This window comes from Gymnoscopelus braueri (assembly GCF_963280865.1).
Source record: "Gymnoscopelus braueri genome assembly, chromosome: 1".
Classification (NCBI taxonomy): Eukaryota; Metazoa; Chordata; class Actinopteri; order Myctophiformes; family Myctophidae; genus Gymnoscopelus; species Gymnoscopelus braueri.
Genome location: NC_137603.1, coordinates 15,957,175 through 15,981,828, shown reverse-complemented (window position 1 = coordinate 15,981,828; position 24,654 = coordinate 15,957,175). Strand labels below are relative to the sequence as shown.

The window sequence follows — 24,654 nt, the reverse complement described above, 5'->3', positions numbered from 1 at the left end:
ATTCACAAACGTCAACTTCCTGATGATTTTACAATTTAAAGATGCGGATCCTAATAAAAATTGCAAAATATTTTTTTTTATATATTTAAAAAACTGTACTGGGTTTTGTGTTCTATATTGTCAGAATCAGCTTTGTTTAATTACCACATATTAGTAAAATACTGTACCCTCAAGCTGCTTGGGCAAAAGTAATAGTTTATTCGCATTGCACATTTCACCAACAGGGCAATTCAAAGGACTTTACACAAAACCTTACGACAACATGCAAAAGAAACACATTTACAAGAGGACATTTGAATTCAATTAAACATAGTTATTAAAAGTTAAGAAAATAGAAAGAATGAGAATAAACCAAAATAAAACAGACACGGAATAACAATTATATTGCAGCACTAGATGTGACGTGATGGTGCAGACTAGCCTACACCCATCCTAGCTAGTATAGATCCTCCTATCCAGCGTCAGGGTCTGAAGCTGCAGTGTTGCTAGCTCTGTTGTCACAGTGCAGTTTATCTAGATAGGTGGTACACCTCCATCCCCTCTTATAGCTGTGCCTTTAGTTGGCTCCCAGAGTGTCAGTTCGCTCACCATCTGTCCAGGTGCCTGCCAGTGCAGCCTCATCCTTCGCTCCCTGACCACGTGAACCGCAGGAGGCCCACACACACACACACGTCCACGTTTAATTTTTTTCTACGATATGTTTTAGGGCTTTTCCCACCTTTATTGATAGTCGTAGTGCAAGAGAGACAGGAAACTAGGAAAGAGTATGGGAATGACATGCAGTAAACGGCCTCGAGTCAGATTCGAACCCAGGCCGGGTGCGCAAGGACTGAGCCTTAATGGTATGCGCTCTAGCAGGTGAGCCACCGCGGCAACCGAGGTATACAGCTCTTATGTGGTCCTCCCATGTTACATCAAGGCCATTCGTAGCATTCTACTGGGGCCACTACTGGTGCATCAGCTTGAGCTCACTGGTCGCCAAGATTGCTAACCAGATGATCCTCAACTGCCTCACACCCGTTTTAGACCCTGTGCTGACAACCTCGCCAAATGGCTTACCTGCCCTGAGTGCACAATAGTTGGGCAGATAGTGGCTCCGAGGAGGATACTGGAAAGCGTCAGGGAGCGGAACCTGTCAGCAGTGATCACCTTCATTGTCTTGAAATGGTCACAGTACACAGGCCTCTATACACACACACCAGAATTCAGCAATTGATAATAAAGATATTTGCCAAGACTGTATATCATGTGTATGTGCTCACATAGAGCAAAAGTAGTGTTGGTTTTTGACAGATGGAATATTTATCATTCCACTAAAATATGAAAAAGAAATCCTAATTATCCTACGGATGTCACAATTTAGTGACAAGAATCGTGTGATTTGTGATGAAAATCTAATTTGTGCAATATTTTTTTTATTTCACTCTTGAATTAAAAACAAGTTCTTGAAATACTGCGTCATCATAAAATATTCATACATTTTATGAAAGAGCTATCTGCATGGTCTTGAACCTTGATGTTAATACAATTTCAATTGTAATTAAACTATACACCAAAAGTGTGCCACTACAGACATTTACAGCCGGATCTTTCCCTCTGTGATAGAGTTGAATATCTCTTCAGTCATAGGGACATAACCCTTATTATCTTCTATGTAGAACAAGGGATCGTTGACAACAGTTGGGTTGAAGCCCTCTTCACTTAGCTTTACTTTCGTGTGTTTAAAAGTCCCAGTCACTGCCACTGAATCCTGCAAGTAAATAAACAAACAAACAAACAAATATAACAATGTATGAACTGATCTTTGAGTGAAATGCATGATATAAGAATATTATACTTCTGGACCCTATTTCTGCAGTACTAACCTGTATGCGGATAAAGAAGGGCCTTGCATAACTGGGAAGGTAGGTTTTGACATGCTGGTAGGTAGCTGTGCTGTCAAACTCCATGCCCTCTTTCAGCTTGAGTGCTGCCATTCCTATTCTGCCCTCGTGTCCTAACAGTTTAAAGTCAAAGCACAGGGAGCTTAGAACTCAGGTTGTAAATATCCAGCTTTTTTATCTGTTCAAACTTGACAGCCAATTTTATAAAAGTATTTTACGCGTAACTCTGACAGAATGCCTTGGCTTTTGGCTTTTCTTTGTTCATGAAAATGTGTTTTTTAGATGTCTGCTATGAAACGTAATTCATCAAATAATAAATGTACTACCTGGCACCATCACACCGTAGACATTGGCCTCCTCAATGCAATCCACCGTGATCAGGTGATCAGCGACCTCTGTGGTTGCCACATTCTCCCCTTTCCACCTGTGCTAACAGTAGCCAGAGGATATATAATATTCTGAATCTGCGCTGAAGTTTATAATTTAACAATGAGAACACTGTGCAATCATAATAAAAATTCTACCCAACAGTACAACTTTTATTTCAGTAGGTATTATGAAACTCCCAAAAAACGAGAGATTTGCGTAAAGCTGCAATACATAACTTTCGTGTCTTATGGGCCGTCCACACCAAGCGCTGTAACTGTAACAATAACTATAAAGACTAACTGTAAACATTCTGATTCTAGCGCATGGCTGAGTTCACACACACACTATAACTATGACGATATATTTATCGTTATAGTGCTTGGTGTGGATGGCCCATTACCCAGAATTCAAACCTGGGTCCCTGGTGCAAGCACTGAAATTGTAACTGTTGCACTATAATGAACAGCATATTTAGGGAGGCGAGTTGTTTCCATTTGACTTTCATGCAATACCTCTTGTCAACCAGTAGTGGTCCTACATGACAAACAGGATCTAAATGTCTCAAATGGAAGAGCAGGGAGACCAATTACAACCACTGCATTCATCCTTGATGAATGGAGTACAAAGGACCACAATGGAAACAAGCCATTGGTCATCTTTTTAGCATAGCTTTTGTAACGGTACTGAATTACGTATTCAATCAATCAAATAAAATGCAGTTTAGTTAGTTATATTGTATTAACATACTCTAGTCTACGATACAGATTGGTTAAAATAACATTCTATTAACTAAAGCATTTACAGATTGCAGCTTTTGCGCCTAAAAGTGTGACACAATGTGTTTTTGTTTTCTAGTTGAAAATGATAAATCCCTTAATCCACTGACCGGAAGGTGTCTCCAATGCGGTCTTGGAAGTAGACAAATCCCTCATGGTCTATCTTCAGGAGGTCTCCACTGTTAAAGAAGAGGTCTCCTTTGGTGAAGACATCCTGTAGCTTCTTCTTCTCCGTCTGGTTCTTGTTCTTAGCATAACCGCTGAAGGGTGATCTCGCTCCAATCTTACAAACCAACAAACCAGTCTCTCCTTTCAATAAAAATAAATAAATAAATAATCAAAACAAGCCAAAAGCAAACATATTTGCACCAATCTTGAAATGTAAGTTACACAGGAAAATCCTCAGCGTTAATTTATCCATTTGTAACTCCAAAAGTGTACAAATGTAACCATTTGGTTACATTTGTACACTCTCAGAGTTAAATTAATACTTAGGATTTGTTTTATTTCACCTCTGGGGACTTCTATACAGAACCCTCCGGAGTTCCTGACGGCTTCCTCCCTCTCTGTGTCATACCTTATAAGGGCATACGGAGCCGCAGCCTGAAACATAAAGAGATAATTAAATAGACTAGAACGACGCCCCCTTCCGGCCCATTCGGTTCCGGCCTACTGGGGGGCCATGCATGTGGTGAATAATGCAAGTGAGGAATACATGGTCCTCATACATGTTATGATGACCTCCACTCTCCTACTTCCCATACTGTGCCCTCTGTTCTCACCCACTTTTATTTTGATATAGATGCTTTCCTTCTCATCCTCCGTCCCAACATTACTGCCATTCTTCTAAGACATTCTTCCATATTATGGCTTTTGCCCATTTTCTGTTGCATTGCATACGATGTCACTTACATTGGCTACGAGGCACAAACGTTAACACGCAGCTCGGACAATCAGTTAAGCCGACAGGTCGGTTTGGGCAATCAGGGAAGCCGATACATACAATCTCCCAAACACAAGGATTTCCGCATTCTCTAGACCCCCGCGGTCAGACAGATACCGTTGGTCCATCGAAATTGCCATAGGGCATGCACTGCGCACCTCAGGGTCATGAGACACACACGGCAAGTTTGAGACCGTTTGGTCAGATGTTATGCGGGCCACAGAGTGACACACAGATCTGGTGAATTGTACTATAGTATAGGTAGATACATTTTAAAAAGTATGATACATGTGCATTATCTTCTTGTGAGATATTTACTTAATGCAATTGAAATTATTCAACTAAATTGCATTTCTTTCAAAATAAAAGATATTTCTTTGTCTTTTTCTGCCTTTATTGATAGTATATATCGACAGGAAATGGGGAGAGAGACGGGGAGTGACACGCAGCAAAGGTCGTCGGGATCGGGATTCGAACCCGCGACACCCGGTCAGGCTTCACTGAAGCCTAAGTGCCTGCTACGCCTAAATCCCATTTCTAATGCAAAGTGTTCATACAAAGCTGAATTAATTGTAATGCTTACACTGTAATATCCTGAGTGTTCATTTAACTCTGAGAGGGTTCATTTGGTTCCATTTTTACACCCTCAGAGTTAATCAACACTGAGGACTTTGCTGTATATTTGAACAAAATCTTCTCACTTACTTTGTGGAGGAAATTCTCCCTGCCAATAGCACCGAGTTTTCCGACGTAGTTGACAAAGCCAATGTTTCCTTCTGTCGCTCCATAACATTCACAGACACGAATGTTCCCAAAACGCTCCAGAAACTCTGCCCAGGTATCAGCTCTTATCCCATTACCCACAGCCAGCCTCACTTTATGATCTCCGTCATTATCTTTCTGAACACAGTCCAACAGGAAGCATAGAAAACAGAAGAGGAAAATCAACTTCAAATATCAAACTTTTCTATAATATCCACTATAGATTTCTGTACTGTATATGGTGCTGTCTCTCAATAGCATTTTTATATGAATCAATGTCAACCAAAATGTTGTACAACACATTATGGCTAACTAAACACTATTTGTGAATATGTGTCAGTTTATTGAAGGCAAAGAAGTAGCTCACCTTTGGTGTGTTGCAGAGGTAGCGCATAATCTCTCCTATGTACTGGATCACAGTCACATTGTTCTTCCTACAGTCATCCCAGAATTGTGAGGCAGAGAATTTACGTCTCAAAACAATGGTGATTCCTAGAAATAAAGGGATATATAAGCCTATTTCACCAGCATGTTATGCTTTAAAACTGTAGGTGAATACTGCTCACTCATTTCACTAATAACGGCAGTTAAAAATGCTTTTAAAAAAAGGTTTGAACTACAAACAATGTAAATAAGTCGGAGAAATAAGTCGGAGATTATACCCACCTATTTGCCCTTTATTGAACAAAACATTATCTACTCAATCGCAACAATGACAACCATGTGATTACGAAACGTACTTACAGTGCTCAACAAAACGTTACCATGTGGGTAGAATGAAGACTCTTTGGATTTATAAATGTGAGATACATTATATATTTGATATATTATGGATGATATCTACTCTACTGTATGTGTGCTAGATTCTGTACCGTGTTGTATGGCTCCACAGAGCCCCATGAGAAAGCCAGAGCTGTGGTAGAGGGGCAGATAAACGTAAATGATATCATCCGAGCTGACTCCAGCAATATCTTGGAGAAAGGTTGCCAACCACATCCTCTGATGGTTAATTACAGCAGCCTTGGGGAGACCTACAAGATAGATAGATAAACCGTTACCGAACCTGAGGGCACCGCAGTAAGGATGAAACACATACAGGTACTGTATGGGTGAAGGTATAGGTATGGTAAAATACAGTTAACAGCTAATAATGTGTCACTGTTACAGGTACAAGCAGCGAAATGTTGGTGTGACATGTTCCGGAACACTGTGCTAAGTGTATATCTTGTATTGTTGTACAACAATACAAGATAATAACAATGATAATACTGGATGTAATAAGGAAAATAAAAAGACAGAATAGAAAAAAACTACAGAGGGATGTTTACATATTGAATGCATTTTTTTTGTTTTTGCCTCTGGCTTTGAGACACTTCAGATGCTTGCCATTCATCAAACAGTCCGCTGCTCTGGTGTTGTTTGTCTTTTAAAAGAAGGTATACAGTACGCAGAGAATCAACAGGAATATGTATCAAATATGTACAATCAACGGTAATACAGTACAGTATGTGCAAATAGTAGGACTATAATCAATAATGTACAGTCGATCAAATATAAATTTACACATCTGTATTTATTTATTTACCTAACTCAAATATACATCACACACACATAGAGCTTGAAGGCACAGCATGCAAGCAAAAGTACTAAAAACTCATTACGATTCTTTTCATTGTATTATAATGTTGTTGTATTGTGTGTAAAAGAAAATAAATAAACATATTGTTGAAAAAAAAAAACTCATTACGATTAAAATCTATGGAAATCAGAAGTGCAGAAAGATTTCACAGGAGCAAGGCGGGCTTACCAGTGGTGCCTGAGGTGTAGATATACAGTGCAGCACTCTTCATACCAACATTTGACCTGAGCTGAGGGGACAAAGGCTGGTCAGAGGCCTGCTGGATCTTGTCGGACAGACTCTCTATGCCCTCCGTATCACAGTCCTCACTGAGAATAAAGACACGGACGCCCTGCTCCTGTAAGGTGGGCAACACCTCCTCCACAGCACCCCGCAACTCTGAAAAGTTAAAGAGGGGGAAGGTTTAGGTCTGGGTAGCCCAGGTCATGACCCCTGACTATCTAGATCAGGGGTGGGCAACTTTGATGATGGAGAGGGCCACTATATTTCCACACTCACTCCTGGAGGGCCACATTGCATATACTGTCAGAGGGCAGACACCTCTTATCTCCGTATTTTAGCTTTTTTCGTAAAATTAATGCCGTACTTTGGCATTCTATGTCACACAAAAGTAGCTATTTTTTTTATTGGAATCCTGAAAAGTAACATTTTTATTTAATTTCAGAAGCATTTACTTCCAATACAAATGCATTGGACATAAAAAAGACAATAGAATTTTAATACTAGTCATTAAGCTACTATAGACTGAAGTAATTAAAACGGGTCATGTTTTCATGTTGAGAATTGTAACAGCTGAAATCAATAATATATCAGTATTCCGAATATTAACCTGCGGGCCGCATAAAGTGAAGGTGGGGGCCTCCAGTTGCCCATGTATGATCTAGATGTCCCTTTTATGAGATTGAGATGGGTTGGGTTTGCACCAACATCGATTAAATTCATCCTGGTTAATGTTTGTAAATAGAAGTTGAACTGGTTTATAATTAATCAGAGATGTGTTGCACAACTTAATTTTAACCCTGGATTTTTTTCATCTAGTTTAAACAGTGAGGGGAAAAAAGGATTACTAGTTTCATAGTCTGCCTTGATGGATTCCTTGTTACAAATATCTTATGAAGTTGGCATGAAATAAAAGCCCTTCATGTTACAGTTAACACTGCATTCTGTAATACCTTGAGACCAATAGATAACCTATTTATATGGCATTGATATGGCATGATGGCACGTTATGGCATGGCAAAGGAGTTAAAGAGGTAGGGAAGTTTGCGCTCTAAACTCAAGGCTTATAGGGCTGAAGACAGGTGAGAGAGGCCAGCATGAAAGTCCATAAACAACAAAAAGGCTCACACACTGAAAAATCAACATTGAGGCTCTTTGGATGCAAAAGTTTACAAAAGTGCAAAAAGTGACATGGTGAGATAAAATGACACAGACAAAGGCAAATGTCTTGTGCTTCTGCATTTGAAATTTTGAAAATATTTTGTGTTTGTATTATTGTGTGTTATATAGGCCCTATATATATTTTTTTTTATAGATTTCATTTAGATTTCTATGCATTTCAGGGGTTTGGAGGGCTGGCCGCGTAAGAAGTGTCCCTTATTTAAATTTCTGAAAGGTGGCAACACGAGAGACATAATGAAGACGGCCAATATCGAATATGTCACATATGATAAACATGTATGTTGCATAATACACATATAATGTTTCCTAACTTTCCTTTGCCCCTGCTGGCAGAGGCAAACATCGCCTATGGCCATGGTACTACACATTTTTGAAAAGACATATATTGACCATGTATATCAGCTTACCAGCACCAGCGACCAGCACCTTTGCATCACAGCAGGAGAAACAGTGCAACAAGGACTTGGATCTGATGTTGTGGTTGAGGAGAGCAGCCGTGCATCCCAGCTTGGACAGAGCCAGCCACATCCATACATACATGGGCTCATTGCCCAGGAACAGAGCCACGGTGTCACCTGGCTTCACGTTGGCGTGATCGGACAGAGCCCTGGCAACTTTGTTGCTCTGATGGTCAGTTTCTCTGTACGTGTAGCTGCTCTTCTCAAAGACAATGAAAGGTTTGTCGGGATGCTTCGCCACTTTATCGAGGAAACAATCCAGAACGCTGTAGAACCGCTTGCCTCTCGTGTAACGGGACATTCGGATGCCGATGTGAAGTCCGGTCATGGCGTAGCGCAGGTCTTTGAAAAAGTAAGGATTCCTCATGTAAAGTAATAATGGCAAAATTGCCAAACCGGCGAGTATGGTGTATAGAATAATATACATACTGGTATATTACAACATGAATCTGGACAGGAGCAGATCGAACCTTCACACAAGGGCACCCACACAGCGCACGTTCCTACTTTAACCTGTCCAATGTAAACGAACGCTGTGCGACCAGACCAGTGTTGCCATGTCTGCTTATTATAAGCGACTGTGGTCTTGTTTTTCTGTAAAGTTGCTTATTGCCTTGTAAATATTGGTAGTTGCGCCGTTGCGCGGGTTGCGGTTTTTTGGGCTAATTTCTAAAGTGTAGTTGCTTGTTGGGCTTGTTTCCTAATGTTTAAACCAGTGTTTCTCAAACATTTTCATGTCAAACACCACCAAATATATATGTATTTGTGTGCAGACCCAACCTTCTGAAACTATTTTGTGCCAGAGACCCCGGATTGACCCCATACACCATATATTATATATAATACCATATTTAATATTTTGTTGATTTGCAAATATAATTTTCACTTTTTCCCCCAATATTTTTCTTTGAAAATAGCAGATCTTGCGACGCGTTGTGACTCACAAGATCTGCTATTTTCAAAGCTCACAACTTGTGAGCTTGTAGGTCAGCTATTTTCAAATTGCCAAAGTCAGGTCACTGAGGTCAGGGCCTGTAGTCACTTCTTTTGGGCCTAGTTGCTTATTTCTTTCCCACAATCTGGCAACACTACTGTACGACCTTTGTGCATGCTACGCTGCGACTGAAGCACAACAGTCTCAGCCAATGCCTGCTCCGGGCGTGTACACTACAGCACAACATTACTCAATACTCATTACTACAATCATTCATTAACATCATTCGGGCGTGTAATTATTATCCGTTCTCTGCTATCAGTTCTGTAAACAAGTTCTGAACATCTGAATCAAGCGTACATGACTTCCGTTCAGTGGATTTCAAAATAAAGTCGGCGTCGAGTCCTTTTTTTTTAACCCATTAAGACTGAGGCCGATTCTACAAATGCCCTTTAAAATCAGTAGTTCTCACACTTTCAAGATTTTTCAAAAATAGTAGAGGTTGCGAGCTGCGAGCTCCTTCTATATCTGCTATGTTTGAATAGCCAACGCAAAAATCCAAAATGACACAGATGCTTTCCTGGTAAGTAACACATGTTAAAGATGAAATAGCAGTGTTGATCCCACAAAGAATGTATGTTTTTGTTGCTGGCATACTCCTTGCCACATTTCCATAGGCTACAAACATACCACTACATTGTTAGTCAAATACCTTCAAAACATTGCTAAGCTGCTTATATGCAATTCAAAGGACTTAACACAAAACATTAAGAGCATTAAGACAGCATGCAAAATAAATATTATAAAAGGACATTGAATACATTTAAAAATAGTTATTAAAACGTTTAGAGAATAGAAAATAAGAATAGGCTCTCTGTGTGTGTGTGTGTGTGTGTGTGTGTGTGTGTGTGTGTGTGTGTGTGTGTGTACACACACACAACATAAAACACAAAAACTGAATGCTGTACTCTCCATGTTAAGGTTAGACTCTGGGGACAGAAAGCAGACCTGTCAGATGACCTGAGAAGTCTCGATGGTAGCATAAGGTCAGAATTGTATTAATTAGGCAGGTTACTGTGAATAATAGCTGCCGTTATCACAACAACACTGATGCAATTTGTTTCAATGATTTAGAGTTTCTACAGAATTAAAAGTTGGTCCATTTAATTAGACTCTGATCCACAAAGAAAATATTTTCAGATTCACTTTGATTCCTAAGCAAACATCTTTGTGTGACAGAATTCTATTCATGCTCACACGTTGACTTTTCCTGAGACTATGGAGTCATAGATGGTCTTGTGTCAGAGGAGTGTACATTTTCTTTCTCTCATCTAGAACAAACAAGGGGTCTTGAATGCTGGCTGGATCAAATTCCTCTTTTCTCAACTTGACTTTGATCTGCTTGAATGTGCCCGTCAGTTCAAGAGCATCCTGAAAAGGGGGGGTGTAGTGAACCAGAAAGTGAGGGCAGCTATGAAGAGGGTGAAAATGGGAAGGCGGTTGGTCCAGACGATATACCGGTAGAGGTGTGGAAATGTCTAGGAGAGACAGCAGTTAAGTTCCTCACTAGATTCTCAACACAACCGTGGAAGGCGAGAAGATGACTGAACAGTGGAGAAGTAGTATACTGGTGCCGATTTTCAAGAACAAGGGCGATGTACAGAGTTGGAGTAACTACAGAAGTATAAAGCTGATGAGCCACAGCATGAAGCTATGGGATAGAGTAGTGGAAGCTAGGCTAACAGGAGAGGTGACAATTAGGGAGCAGCAGTGTGGGTTTACTCCAAGGAAGAGCACCACAGACGCACCGTTCGCCCTGAGAGTGCTGATGGAGAAGTATAGAGAAGGCCAGGTGGAGTTACACTGTCTTCGTGCACCTAGAAAAAGCATATGATAGGGTGCCAAGAGAGGAAGTATGGTATTGCACGAGGAAGTCAGGAGTGGCACCTTGGCTCGCTTCCTGGTGCAGTCAGAACAGAACCGTTTTTTCCCCCCATGGCAATGAGGCTCACAAACAAATTTGGCCAGATGGTGGCACTACAGGACAGGTCATGGGGTCACCAAAGTCAATAGACGTGTTCCTCTTGGGAGAATCAATGTGCACAGCAAAGGCAATCCAACAATTACTTTTTTGATATACAGTAGCGTATGTTGGTCACAGGTAAAACAAACCTACAGTAATCTCCTAAAGTTACATGAGGTGAAATAATTGCAATTATCATCATAAGTGACTGATGTAATAGACTGGCCACATCAAGCCTGAGTTCCACATGAAGTCATACCATTATTACAACTGTTATCTTGTTAGAAAGGTTATGCAGTTTGTGTCAGCAAGGGAATATCCCAGGTGTAAACTCCATGTATAATCACACAGCTGGGAAAATTATGGTACCCAAATATTTATGCAATTGGTATCCACCACACCACACCAGAAGGAGCTACATGGGTTTTGTACCATGCAGATTTAAAAGCTGTAAGGTAAAGGACTTTACTCAGCAGCATGTGTGGAATGGGGTACCAGCAAGCATTAAGTCGAATAGGAGTAAGCATTAAGTCAAATAATTTTGTTGAGTTGTAGTAGGTCCCATATACCACTACTATCATTTTATTCATTTGGTTTTGACTGCTTTAATGAATGTATTATTGTATGTTTAGTATTTCTTCCTGGCAAAATTATCTCTGCTAGACCCCCGATGTACACACACACAGTTTTCCCCTTTCCTCCCAAATTGAACCAATTCCCTGATTTCCACACACACACACACACACACACACACACACACACACTTGTGTAATCTTGTCACTGCTGACCCCTACTGGTTGGTCTTTAGACTGGTTGGTCATAGGGAATGTATTGAAACAATTGAAAACGTACACATGGAATCGCCTGCTGCTTCCTTTCACCTGCCATTGAGGAGCTTCACAGGGAGGACGTAGAAGTGCATGCAGAGCAACCGCACTGACAGGCACCCTGACCAACCTGTAGGGGTTATAATGCAGTGACACACCCTCCCCGTCCGGCTGCCCTCTTGCAAACAGTTGTGCGTCTGTTGGAATGCCCGGCCAAGTCGGATGTACCATGGAGGATTCGAACCAATGTTGGACAGATCTGACTGACGTCATAGACTCTCCATATGAAATCCTAGATCTACATGGGAGCCAAGCCATTTTTAAACCCCATTCTGTTGATTTATTACTGCAAAGCAGATACACATAATGCAGTAAATTATATTCATGGCGATTTTCCGTTGCATGGTACCGCCTCAAATAGACTCGACTACTTGCTTTACTTAGTTTTCCATAGGACCCCCTCAATATATGCGGTCGACATAGGTCAACGTCCAACCCTCTGCGTAGGAGAGTGCTCTGCTTAGAAGAGTGGTAATAGAGATAGTTTCTCTGTAGAAATCCCTATACAGTCCAACAAAAACAATTTAGGTGAGAAATAGGCCATTAAAAAGTTGAACAGTAGTATAGGAGAGTACGTCATGATGCCAGGACACTAGCGACAATTCTCTCTGACCAATCAGTAGTCTGCAGTGTTTTCACGTCACCTTTTGGAATCGCCTCTATGAAGGCGATACGAATCAGGTACAACTTTTGCCCAATTGGAAAACCAATAAAGGTGAATAGAGTCGGGTTGAGCTGGCACCATGTAGTGGAAAAGCACCATTAGGGGGTGATCACACAGACACATCACTACAACCCAAACCTAAAGAGTGGCTGTGTCCACAGAAATGTTCTTTTGTGCTGCCAGCACTACCGTGGTACTCTTGGTAAAAAAAAAAGCAGTGATTAGCGGTGCGACTCCACGGCTTGCGCTGAAAAGTTGATCATATTTTAACATTCATACACGCCTACAAATCGTTGGAAAAACATGACATGTGGCGCAAGAGGAGCGCACACCAGTACCATAGTAAAACGTGCTGGTGATGCGTCTCTAGCGACTCACGCGTCTCGGGGTGATCGCCTCCTAATAGTACATCAGGCTGAAGCTGCGTGGAGCTTCAGTCTGAAATTGGCTCCAGTGTCGGGGATTACAAAGGGGAGGGGATTAGAAATTCCCTAAACCAATCCTAAGGGATCCCCACGCCCACCTCCGCCTCTCATTGGACAATGCATTTTGTACCGGAGAAGTCCTAGGTTCACATTTACAACTCCAGACCAAGAGGCAGTCCACTCAGAGAGTGGGTGGGGTCTATGGTATGGAACCAGGCTAAATAGTACATACATTTGACACATAAATCATGTTTAATCACTTTCTACAGAATTCCTCATGCAGGCTTTTAAACAATGACCTGCTACTCTCGTCATAAAAAAAACAACAAAATTAGATGTTATAACTAACAGAAGACTCTGAGATGGTGTTGACTGCTACTCCTCAGTGGCACCACAATTACATTGTGTAATGCATTACAAATGTAAGGGTCCATTTTGTTACATTCGTACACTCACAGAGTTAACACTTCATATTTCACTCTATATGAAGACCACCATGAATCAGCATGTATTATAACATGTAATGCATGTGCAGTATCAACATAATACCATAATGTAACATCTGCTTATTGACGTGATTATTGCCTTCTTTAGATTTTCTACTGCTAAAAAAAGCATGTCAGGATTACCATGAAAATTAAGTCCAATCCCTGAGTTGGATGTCCATCAGTTACACTACATGTATCTCTGCACAGCCATTTGCTGAGTGTCAATTGCAAGCATTCGTCTGGTCAGCTTACTCATAATTTCATGCCACCTGATATGATGGAGCTGTAGACCTGGTCTGCCATTGGCACGTATTTCTTCTCCAGATTATTAAGAATGTACAGAGGGTCTTGAATGCAGTCCGGGTTAAAACCCTCCTCCACTAACTTGACTTTCAATTGTTTGAATGTTCCGGTCACCTCCACTGCATTCTGAGAGGGAAGGAGGGAAAACATTCAGACACAGTCTCTCAAAATGTTGGTTTAAGCGCAGCAAACATGCAGAGGAAAAGGTGTGTTATTTATAAATAAACCATAAAGAATGTACCTGTATTCTTATGAAACGAGGCTGGGCGTATGAGGGTAGGTAGCTAACCACATGACTGTATACTTTGCCTCCGTCAAACTGGACATCTTCTTTCATCATGACGGCAGCCATTCCTATCCTCCCTTCATGGCCTGGACAGATAAAGACATTATAAAACCCAAGACAATCGAAAAGGCAAAGTCAATATAGACAAACCTCAAGACATCAAGACATAATTCATAACAAAAATAGAAGTACCTCTATTTTCCTTATATTTAGAATTTCAGATATAAACAATCAAACATATTACCTGGTACTTGTACACCATAGACATTGGCCTCTTTGACACCATCAGCAATGGTAAGAATGTCAGCCACTTCCGTCGTGGCAACGTTCTCACCTTTCCACCTTTAGTATTAAACAAGTAGTCAGGAATTAGACTTTTATTGCTGACATATGCACAGTTCTGTATATTATTCACTAACTCACTGTATTATTAAATGTATATTATTCATTCCCTCAATCACGTCACTCATTCATTAGCTCACTCACTCACTGAGTCAAAAGGGTCAATGGTCAAGGTCAGAATCAAGTGTCTGTTAGCTAAATAACTTGAGAATAAATGGGCAGATTTATGAAACAGGGAATGATCGAGCGAATGGTCAGTAGGCTGCCCAAAAGAGATGACTAGGTTTTGGGTTGAAAAAGTCTTAGGGGTTAAGTAATTCACAATTCAATTAGATAATCTGTGGTGGGAATGGCTTATCTTGACAATTAATAACTAATTAACAAATAATAGTGTTGGTGGAGGTTATGCGCTCTACTGAGTGTAGTCTTTCTAGTTTTAGTCCTGCATTTGCAGCTATGTATAGTATCTGGCTTAAATCACTATAAAACAGACATATACCATATTTTGACAATATAACAATAGGATTTAGCTGCAAACAAGGGTAATGTACCTAAATGTGTCCCCTACACGGTCCTGAAAGTAAATAAAGTTGTCTTTGTCAATCCTCAGCAAGTCTCCACTGTTGAAGTACACATCTCCTTTCTTGAGAACATTTCGTAGTCTTTTCTTCTCCGTTTGCTTTTCATTGTTGGCATAGCCGACAAAAGGAGCGACGTGTGTGATCTTGGCCACCAACAGCCCTGTCTCACCTGCAGGAAAAAGCCCAATAGAGATGTTTGATAAATTAACCTCCTTTTCTATAAATATTACAGAGGATTATGAGGAGATCACAGAAGAGAAGTTTCTCTTACCTTTTGGTGACTCTATACAAAGACCATTTACGTCTCTAATGGGTTCATCTCTTTCTGTGTCATATTTAATCAGAGTGTAGGGAAACAGCCTCTATGTAAGGAAATATAAGATATCATCAATACATCTTTATATCCTCAATACTACTTTACCTGAACAAAATAATTAAACACGTTTTGCACATTTTGTTCATACAGTTCAATGGAAGTCTGATTTATACAAAATTGTCCAGTTAAATAAACAAAATATCCGTCAATGCTGCAAATATAGGTATTTCTATTAAATGGTCGTTTGTTTTGAATTAATGCATCCTGTTATGTTTAAAAACTGAAAAAAGCTTTGAACTGCCATTATAGCAAATCATGTTTCAACTTTTCAATGCGGTTACTTTCATAATAAAGGCAGAAACGTTTGGCAAGATTACCTTGAATATAAAGTTGTCACGTCCAATAGCTCCAATTTTGCCTGTGTAATTGACAAATCCCATGTTTCCCTCAGTGGACCCATAAAATTCTCGGACCTCAATTTTCCCAAAGTGGTTGAGAAACTCTCTCCATATCTCTGCTCTCACACCATTGCCAACAGCAAGTCTTACTTTATGGTCCTTGTCATTTTCTCTCTGTATTGACACGTTCAGGTAAAAAAAGAAAGTAAAAGAGAAAGAAATTATTATTTACTAATAGTGAGTAAATTAATCATTGCATTTCTGAGTAATTTAAATGTAATGTGAACACATAACTGTATTACATCAAAGAAGTGGAGAATTGAAATACAGAATGTTAATGTTATTGTCATGGGGCCAAAAGAAAGTCTGCAATAGCTTTTAAGTGGCTGGAAATGTGTGTGTACAAGAGTGCAGTAGTAGTACTTTGAACATGTATACAGTTCTGTACAAAATGATTGGCACCATTGTATATACAGTAATGGTATATATGATTGCAGGAGTTACCCATAAATAACCACACCGGTGACTGTCCAGTGATACAGTACTAGTACATGCACGTCACACAAGTCACTTGTGGTATGTCAGATGTCATGTAAAGGCCAGAATCTATTCTTAGAGAAGACCACAAACTGCCTCTGACTGGTAAGAGTCACACGGTGTACTAACACATAACTCTGCCTAATGGAGTCAGATAGTGTTTCAATGGCCATAGACAGAATATTTACACTACTGTTAACCACGCCCCACTGAACCCCAAAAGGTCAACTCGGAAAAAGGGTTGTTTCATAAAATCTCAAATATAGATGACATATACTGTGTATAGGCTACTGTGTCTGTCTGTCTGTGTGTGTGTAAGTGTGTATATGTTACAGTTCATGTACGAAACCAGGAAATTTGGATAAAGCTAAACGAGGAGCGCTCGTTTTTGGCCACGTGTCAGCGCGGGCCGAGCGGGTTACCGTGCCGGAAGAGACGAGACCGGGGCGCCGGGTGAGTGCGCAACGATAACAAACGGGAAACCGACAGGCTAACCGGGTCCGCCAATCGCCACCCCAGTCTCGAAGACATACAGTTTTTCGCACCGGCGGCCGGGGGGTGTTTCGTTACCCTCGAAGCCCGGTCTCCCCCCCCGCGCGCCTTTCCCACATGTACTGGTTTCCCACATGAATTGCATCCGGCCCTTCAGTGTTTAGCATCCGCCTTATTGTGCAAACTGAAACCTAAGTGCCCTGCCACCAAGTCTTGTGGCAGTTCTATACATATGACAGAAATAGAAATCGTTAAAATATTGACTTTGACTTGGCTTTCAGTCATCATGATCTTAATCTGTAATTCTTCTGTGGCCTGAGATTTTATATATATACTGTATGTATGTATGTATGTATGTATGTATGTATGTAGATATATAGATATATAGATATATAGAAATAGATAGATGACTGAAAGCCAAGTCAAACTAAGTTTTTAACAATTTCTATTTCTGTCGGCCAACTACGATGTGCTGAAGAAATGTACACACAGTACAATTCTCTGTGCTAATTTTACTCAGATAGTGGTCCATTTCCTTACACTCTCATAGAGTTAATTAGCACTGAGGTTTGTGCAGTGTACAGATCTGGAATGTGTCTGTAGCTACAGTAGATCTGTGACTACTGTATGAAGGTCTAAAAGCTGCTCACTACATGCTGTACTGTACTATACTGTTTCAGTAACTGTCTGCAGCTGCAGAACCGTCATGTGATCAAGCTGACACTAGCTTTGGCAACAGTGCAGTGGCCATGTTTCTGCTTGGATAATAAACGCTTACAAATCAAAGTATATTCATACAGCTAGCCATCATTTTGACTATCACAGCTGTGTATGTGTAGACCTGGCAATTGCAGGTTATAATCATTCGAATATAATGGTAAAGTCACTGCAATAAAGACTGTCGCTGTTTCTTTCTTTAGAGTAAGTGGAGGGAAACTGCACACTGCAACTTCAAGAGGAAAACGTCCTTGCCAGAGTCTTGCAAAGATATAGTTTGATTAGTTTTGAACCATGTTCATCAAGTGAAACATTTATTGTATAGCAATATAGTGCGCATTGCTATTTAAGATGCCCACAGATGTTTCAATCATGTCCAGTGTCACTGGCAAGGAGTTTCTGTTGAAGTTGCAACAGGAAAAACTCTGATCTTGGTAGTTACTATGCACCTGCCACTGAAATCAGGACTGAGTAAGGCACAACAGCTCTCTGAATTTTATTTCATTTAGGTAATTAAAGTGCAAAAGATACACAATCCAGCCTGGTTGCTGCATGGTGGTTTTCCTCGCTTATTAAAAACAGTTGTTTACCTTAGGTGCATTGCACAAGTAACGTAGCACCTCTCCGATATATTGAATAACAGTCACATTGTGTTTCCTGCAGTCATCCCAAAACTGTGAGGCAGAGAACTTCCTCTTCAGAAGGATAGACGAGCCTTTAATGTTGGGGAGAACAAATGTTTTGTTAAAATAAGTGTTAAACAGCTCAATATTCTGATAGCAATCAATCAATGCTATCGAGTAGACTGTAGAGTGTTTATTCAAGGACAGGGGTCTCCCTGTCTAGTCTTCAGTAAACAGAAAATCAATTTTCAGGTCAGGATAGGATACCAAAATCGGGATATAGGATAAACAAGTGAGATTGTAAGTGATGACTCAAGAAAATTAGCAGACAAAATTGAAACTGGAACACTATAACATTTAAGCTGAAAACTATTGAAGCTTATTGGATGATATTGGCAACCAACCTGAAAATATATTTTCTGTTTATTAAAGAGATACATGAGACATGGTTACCCAGTTATTGAACAAACTCTTTTTATCAATGATTACTATATGAATATAGAGCTTTAACCTAAACAAAAAAGAAACTTTGGTTTAATAAAAAATAACACCTAAACTACCTTTAATTTAAAGTCTGACCAAATAGTTTTTTATTTGTTTGTTTGTTTAAGTACACTCTCAGAGTTACAAATTGATAAATGAACACTGGGGATTTACTGTAATGAGAGCTCTGAGCAAAGTTGTACCACAAAAGAACGCTAACCTTTACACTCTGTAATGTTACTAATGGATGCATCTCTGTATTTGTGTAGATTTTGTTTCTTAAACAAACAATGCTTAATTGTATTTTAATAATAAATAATAAAAAGTTTGCATTTTTCACTCCAAACAGTCTAGATATAGATGGCAGTGATCTGGCCGTGTGTTAATCCTTACTAACAATTTTCTTTTGATTTATTTGATGTATTTATTCGCACAATAAATCAATCAAATAAATAAAAATGTGTACTATTTTTACTAACAAATAACCATACCAGCCATCTGAAATTCAAAATTATGAGCCTGCTAGCCAGAGATTACTTGGCAACGGCGAGCAAGACTGTCGCTGTATTTAATGCAAGTGTTCCCAAACATTTCAGGTAGTGACCCCCCAAAATAATCATATTTGAACTGGGGACCCCCACCCTGACAAGCACTTAGAATTGTAGGAGTTGAGGCATTACATTTAGTTTGACTTTGTTTCACAGATAAATATTGTGAAAATAGCTGAACTACAAGCTCACAACACCTCGCAATACAAGGTATCGTGAGCTTGTAGAGCAGCCATTTTCAAAAATGTTGCTTCTTTCTTACGTAATATTTGACAATTTGACATTAGAAGGTCTTAAAAGTCATTCAATTGTAACTTTAGAAATGTGAACAAATCTGATACCCTGTATACACTTATACTGTATGTTGGTTTGTTTAATGTTGAGTGAGAAAACAATGTTGCACATCTGGGGACCCCCCAAAATAATGGGAACCAATGATATGAGTCAGTGTTTCCCAAAACTTTTCAGCTGAGACCTTAAAGAGAAATTTGGTGTCTCCCCAGGACCCAAATGTCCAAAAATTATGAATTCATCACTGGATCGCTATTTTATAGTGAAAATAGTAGCAGATGACAAGATCAAAATGAGTCGCATCGCGACACATTGTGAGCTTGTCGATCTGCTATTTTCACTCTATATACCATAAAGTAACAGAAAATATATTTTCAGGTGGGTCACCAATTTCATCCAATCAGGAGAGAGAACCCATTTATCAGCTTAAATTATATGGTGTTCCAGTTTCAATTTTGTCTGCTCATTTATTTGTTTCTTTCATCTCTTTCAATTTCAGCTGTTTATTCGTATCCTGTATGAATTCTCTCTTCTGATTTACTTAAATTGACCTGAAAATGTTTTTTCTGTTCACTAAAGAGCTGGAGAGACGGGGAGACCCCTGTCACCTAACAAATACTCCATTTCTACACTCGATTTTAAACAACAACCACCACAACCACCACCTTTAATGACTCGTGCTCATGCTCACGACTGTTGTTTTTGCTCATGGACAGATTGTTTACGTATACTTTGACTACATTTATATCTATACCTGTTAATACCGCATTCAACATGCAAATCCCAGGCAGTCCATAAGTGCAGAGGGCCAAGCAAGACTCTAAATCTCCTTTGGTTTCTCTGGTACTCATAATCCCTGTATGTACTACTTGTTTACTCTGGTTATTGTTTTATTTAGCTCTTTTTTTCAGTATCTGTCCTGTGTTTCATACTGCGGCATTGCCATGACAACTGAATTTCCCTTGTTAAAAAAATTGAATATTTTCACACCAAAAAACGTAAATAGTGGAAATAGTGCAGACACTGTTAGTGCAACTTTTGTTTACGAAAGCTAAAAGCCAAACAGAAATGCAATTTTTATTCATAATGTTCCATTCATTTTCAACGACAGAAACACAATTAAATCGTTAATCGCAATTATTTGAGTGATAATTAATAGTCAACTTAAATTTGTAATCATGACAGCCCTACTTGTGGGATCAATAAGGACCAGCCAGTCTGTCTGTCTGTCAGACTCTGTCAGTCTGTTGAATGCTTTGATTTACTTGAGTATTCAACAAATCTGTAGAATAATCAATAAGTGAGAGATTCCAAGAAAGCTTGCTTATGCAACACAGCCACAGACTCAAGTGGTGTGTGAACTTTAGCCCAATTACGTCAGGCTTTGTAAAGTAGTGTTGTTTGGTCTTGGTGGCCTGGCTCGGCTCAGATTACTGGTCAAAAGTGACAAAGGGTTCTTTCATTTGGCTTTCCATGGGAACATGGAGTGCATCACTTTTGTGTGATGTACGTACGCACACAGAATGGGTTAAAGTCTGTGTCTGTTTATAGGTTTGCACCAATCCTTCCTCACAGAGAGAATCGTGTGGGAGAACCAGGTTATTTTAGGTCATCTTTTTAATGAATCTACACATTCCATAACAAAGTCTGTGATGCATTAATTAACCTGACAATTGATCACCGTCTTGCAAGTTTTGTGCCAGAGGCATACCTCACACAAATGATTAAAAAGAAAATATATTTTAATGTTGAAACACTATTTTGCTGTAACTACCTCAACTAATAGCTTTCTTGGTTGCATTACCTGTCTCAATGGAGCCAATGAAGCCTACGAAAAACCCAGCTGTGTGGTAGAGAGGCAAGTTGAGGTAGATGACATCGTCACGGGTGACACCGTTAGAAGTCAGGACAACCAGAGCTGTGGTTAGGCGGCTCTGGTTGACAACAGCCGCCTTAGGCAGACCTGCAGGACAATGAAGACACAAACACTTGAAATGAGAGGGCATGGGCCTACATTGCTTTAAAGCAAGTAGTTCACCCAAAAAATGACTTATTTTCTATCAATTACAGACCCCATGAAGCATAGAATTCATGGAGATGTTTTTGTTTTTGTCGCATTCCTAAGCCAATAATTTGCTTACCGGCGGAAGGATGCTAATGTATCCGGTAGGAGACTCAAAGGAGACTCTTTGAGCAGCCTGATCTCCAGAGAATACCGTAACATTGCACGGAACAGTGCACTTCATTCGGGTTGCTTTGAGTCTCCTACCGGAGAGACCGCCGGTCATACAATTATTGGCTTCGGAATGCGACAAAAACAAAAAAATCTCCATGAATTCAATGCTTCATGGGGTGTGTAATTGATAGAAAATACGTAGTTTTTTTGGGTGAACTTTCTGTCATTTCTACACCTCATAACCTCCTACTCAGTGGTGTTCTACCGTGTTACGCTGTATGCGCCGTATACAGTGCAGATGTTTTTGGAAAAAAGCATATACAGTCTAATAACCATTTGATCCATTGAAAACGCGATAGCGTATCGCGCATGTCGTGCAGGGAATAATTATCGTATATCCTCCGAAAAAACCTAGAACACACCACTGCCCCTACTGCTGTATTAATAAGAGTGCCCCTTCTGACCCATGGGCCTATCTTATGCCCTCATCTTAGCTTAACCCATTAAAACCTGGAAAGCATCTGTCATTTTAGATTTTAGCGTGCTATATATATATATATATATATATATATATAGATAGAGATAGAGAGAGAGATAGATATATGTTTTTCAGAAAACTCTTTATTTAGAAGGCATTTTACTGCTGTCGGGCAGAAACCACTAATCTCCACATTCTAACTTTGTTAGTTTTTTTGTAAATTAATGTCCTACTTGATCATACTACAGTGTCACACAAATGTATCAAAAGCAGCAGATCTACAAGCTCAAAACGTGGCCCGAACTTCCGAAGCGCCGCGTTTCGAGCTTGTAGATCTGCTACTTTCGCTATGTTTTTATTTGAATCCTGAAAATTAACAGTTTTGGACATGGAGACGATTTGTAGAATCGGCCTCGGGTCTTAATGGGTTAATCTGTGCATAAAGGTAAGTATACAGTTTATGTCATACAGAATTTCATAAGAATACATGTCTAAAAAAATTGCTTTAAAAGGGGGATTTCAGAGTTTCAACATTTAGGGGCCACTATTTCAAAGGATTGATCACATTTATAGTCATGTTAAAATAGGCCTACCTGTAGTTCCAGAGGTGTAAATGTAGACAGCAGGACTTTTAGGTGTGATGTGTGATAAGAGAGCTCTTGAGGGCTGGCAATCTGAGGCCTGTTCAACTTGATCACAGAAGCTCACCATTCCAGGTGTGTTGCAGCTCTTGTCCATCATAAAGACGCTCACACCCTGCTCTCTCAGGGATGGAAGCACATCTTCCACAGCTTCCTTTAGCTCTGCAAACAAAGACAGAGTCTTAGTCAACAGAGCAGAGACAATGGAGTATTTCCAATTTTCAATACCTTCTACTCCACTACATCTCAGAGGCAAATATTGTACTTTTACTCCATCACAATTATTTGAAAACTTTAGTTACTAGTTACTTTGCAGATATAAATCATTATATTATAAAACATACATTAACCACTTTAGCCCCATTTTATACATAGGGCTACTTTCAAACATTTTAGTATTTAATGTTGGTACTTTAAGTATATTTTGATGCAAATACTTTTGTACTTTGACTAAAGTAACATTTTGAACACAGGCCTTTTACTTGTAACAGAGTATTGTTATATTGTGGTATTGCTACTCATTTATGTCATAAAAATATCTGATGACTTCTTCCACCACTGCATTTCACCAGCCTCTGCGGTAGCAGCATCATTGTTAAAGTAGAACAGAACATAATGTCACAGAAACATAGGCCTATAGGCCTGTATTATACCTTGAGCTGCAATCAACACTTTGGCGTTAGAGCAGTTGAACCCGTGCAGGAGGGACTTGGATCGGATGTTGTAGTTGAGCAGAGCCACGGGGCACCCTAACTTGGCCAAGGCCAGCCAGGTGAACAGAAACGCCGGTTCGTTCCCCATAAAAAGTGCAACCGTATCCCCCGCTTTGAACCGCGGACGAGACTCCAATAAAGCATTGGCGATTTTATTACTCCTCCTGTCGGTGTCCCGGTAGGAATAGCGTTCGTTTTCAAACACAATAAACGGCCTGTCTGGCTGTGCAGCGGTCTGTTCCAAGAACCGATCCAGAACCAAAAACACAGGTTTCCCCCGACGCCGAACTGCAAATGGCACGAAATATCTTAATAGGGTTACTATGTAGAGTACATCCTGCCAAAAGTAAGGGAAACATGCTTTAAGTGCACACAGCGCGACGACCAAACTTGCCAAAAAGACAGAGATGATGTACATCTTTTAACTCTGGCTGCTTTTCTGGCTCATGCAGAGGCGGAAAGGCTTTGAAGAATGTGAAATGCTTCAAATCGACCAAAACAAATCGAATCAAAACAACCTTCCTTGCTTCTCCCGAGGACCCGACCGGACATGAGAGCAACAGTAGCTTTGCTTCTTAAAAAAGGAGTAAAAAGAAAAAGGGAGAGAAAAAAAGGGGTGGGGTGGGAATGAGGTCTGCCCCCTCATCCCAAAAGTAGGACTGATGATGAATGTAAGTTACTGGTGGCAACTTCAATTAGAAGGCTTAAATTAAAAATGTCTTGGTCTGAAGATCAGGAAATTAGCCCAAACAAATCCTGGCTTAGGCCTACATGGCTTCAGAGAAGCTAAAGATATTTAGACAACTTTTTTTATTATTCTCTTAAAGCAGGGGTCTTCAACAGGGGGCCCGGGACCTTTAGGGCAGTGGTTCTCAAACGTTTGTGTCTCAAAATGTATTTGGCTGCGGACCCCCATCTCAAAAATATTTTGTGCCAGGGATGTCCAGAAGCATATATATATTCAAAGATTTGCACAAATGTTCAAGATTTTTTCAAAAATCACACCCTGTGTGAAGGAAGCGGTGCCTTTGATGAGTTTATTTAATTGGGCTATATATGAACTAGAGAAACAATGTT

At 39.9% G+C, this 24,654-nt stretch overlaps 2 protein-coding genes across 2 annotated transcripts; both read right to left on the bottom strand.

Annotated features, from left to right (window-relative positions):
- Positions 1-187: 187 nt before the first annotated feature.
- On the bottom strand, positions 188-8,731 carry LOC308090219 (long-chain fatty acid transport protein 2-like). Its single transcript, XM_080435280.1, has 10 exons — positions 8,181-8,731; positions 6,541-6,750; positions 5,606-5,764; positions 5,101-5,225; positions 4,677-4,871; positions 3,541-3,631; positions 3,139-3,337; positions 2,210-2,307; positions 1,866-1,996; positions 188-1,750 (listed from the first exon to the last, which is right to left on the bottom strand). The coding sequence occupies exons 1-10, from the start codon at positions 8,656-8,658 to the stop codon at positions 1,577-1,579; spliced, it is 1,860 nt and encodes a 619-aa protein (XP_080291406.1). The 5' UTR covers positions 8,659-8,731; the 3' UTR covers positions 188-1,576.
- Positions 8,732-13,264: 4,533 nt separating this feature from the next.
- On the bottom strand, positions 13,265-24,109 carry LOC308090207 (long-chain fatty acid transport protein 2-like). The gene is made up of 10 exons (XM_080435271.1): positions 23,518-24,109; positions 22,817-23,026; positions 21,374-21,532; positions 18,215-18,339; positions 15,858-16,052; positions 15,436-15,526; positions 15,135-15,333; positions 14,486-14,583; positions 14,197-14,327; positions 13,265-14,081 (listed from the first exon to the last, which is right to left on the bottom strand). Exons 1-10 carry the CDS (start codon positions 23,993-23,995, stop codon positions 13,905-13,907), a joined length of 1,863 nt encoding a protein of 620 aa, XP_080291397.1. The 5' UTR covers positions 23,996-24,109; the 3' UTR covers positions 13,265-13,904.
- Between the last annotated feature and the right edge of the window lie 545 nt (positions 24,110-24,654).

Coding starts and splice junctions, on each gene's coding strand:
- LOC308090219 (XM_080435280.1), bottom strand. CDS start 8,658: ATGTATATTATTCTATACACCATACTCGCCGGTTTGGCAATTTTGCCA. Junction 6,751..8,180: donor GGTGCTGGTCGCTGGTGCTG/GTAAGCTGATAT, acceptor TTAACTTTTCAG/AGTTGCGGGGTGCTGTGGAG. Junction 3,338..3,540: donor CTGTATAGAAGTCCCCAGAG/GTGAAATAAAAC, acceptor TTTTATTGAAAG/GAGAGACTGGTTTGTTGGTT.
- LOC308090207 (XM_080435271.1), bottom strand. CDS start 23,995: ATGTACATCATCTCTGTCTTTTTGGCAAGTTTGGTCGTCGCGCTGTGT. Junction 21,533..22,816: donor TTACACCTCTGGAACTACAG/GTAGGCCTATTT, acceptor ATTGTCCTGCAG/GTCTGCCTAAGGCGGCTGTT. Junction 15,334..15,435: donor TTGTATAGAGTCACCAAAAG/GTAAGAGAAACT, acceptor TTTTTCCTGCAG/GTGAGACAGGGCTGTTGGTG.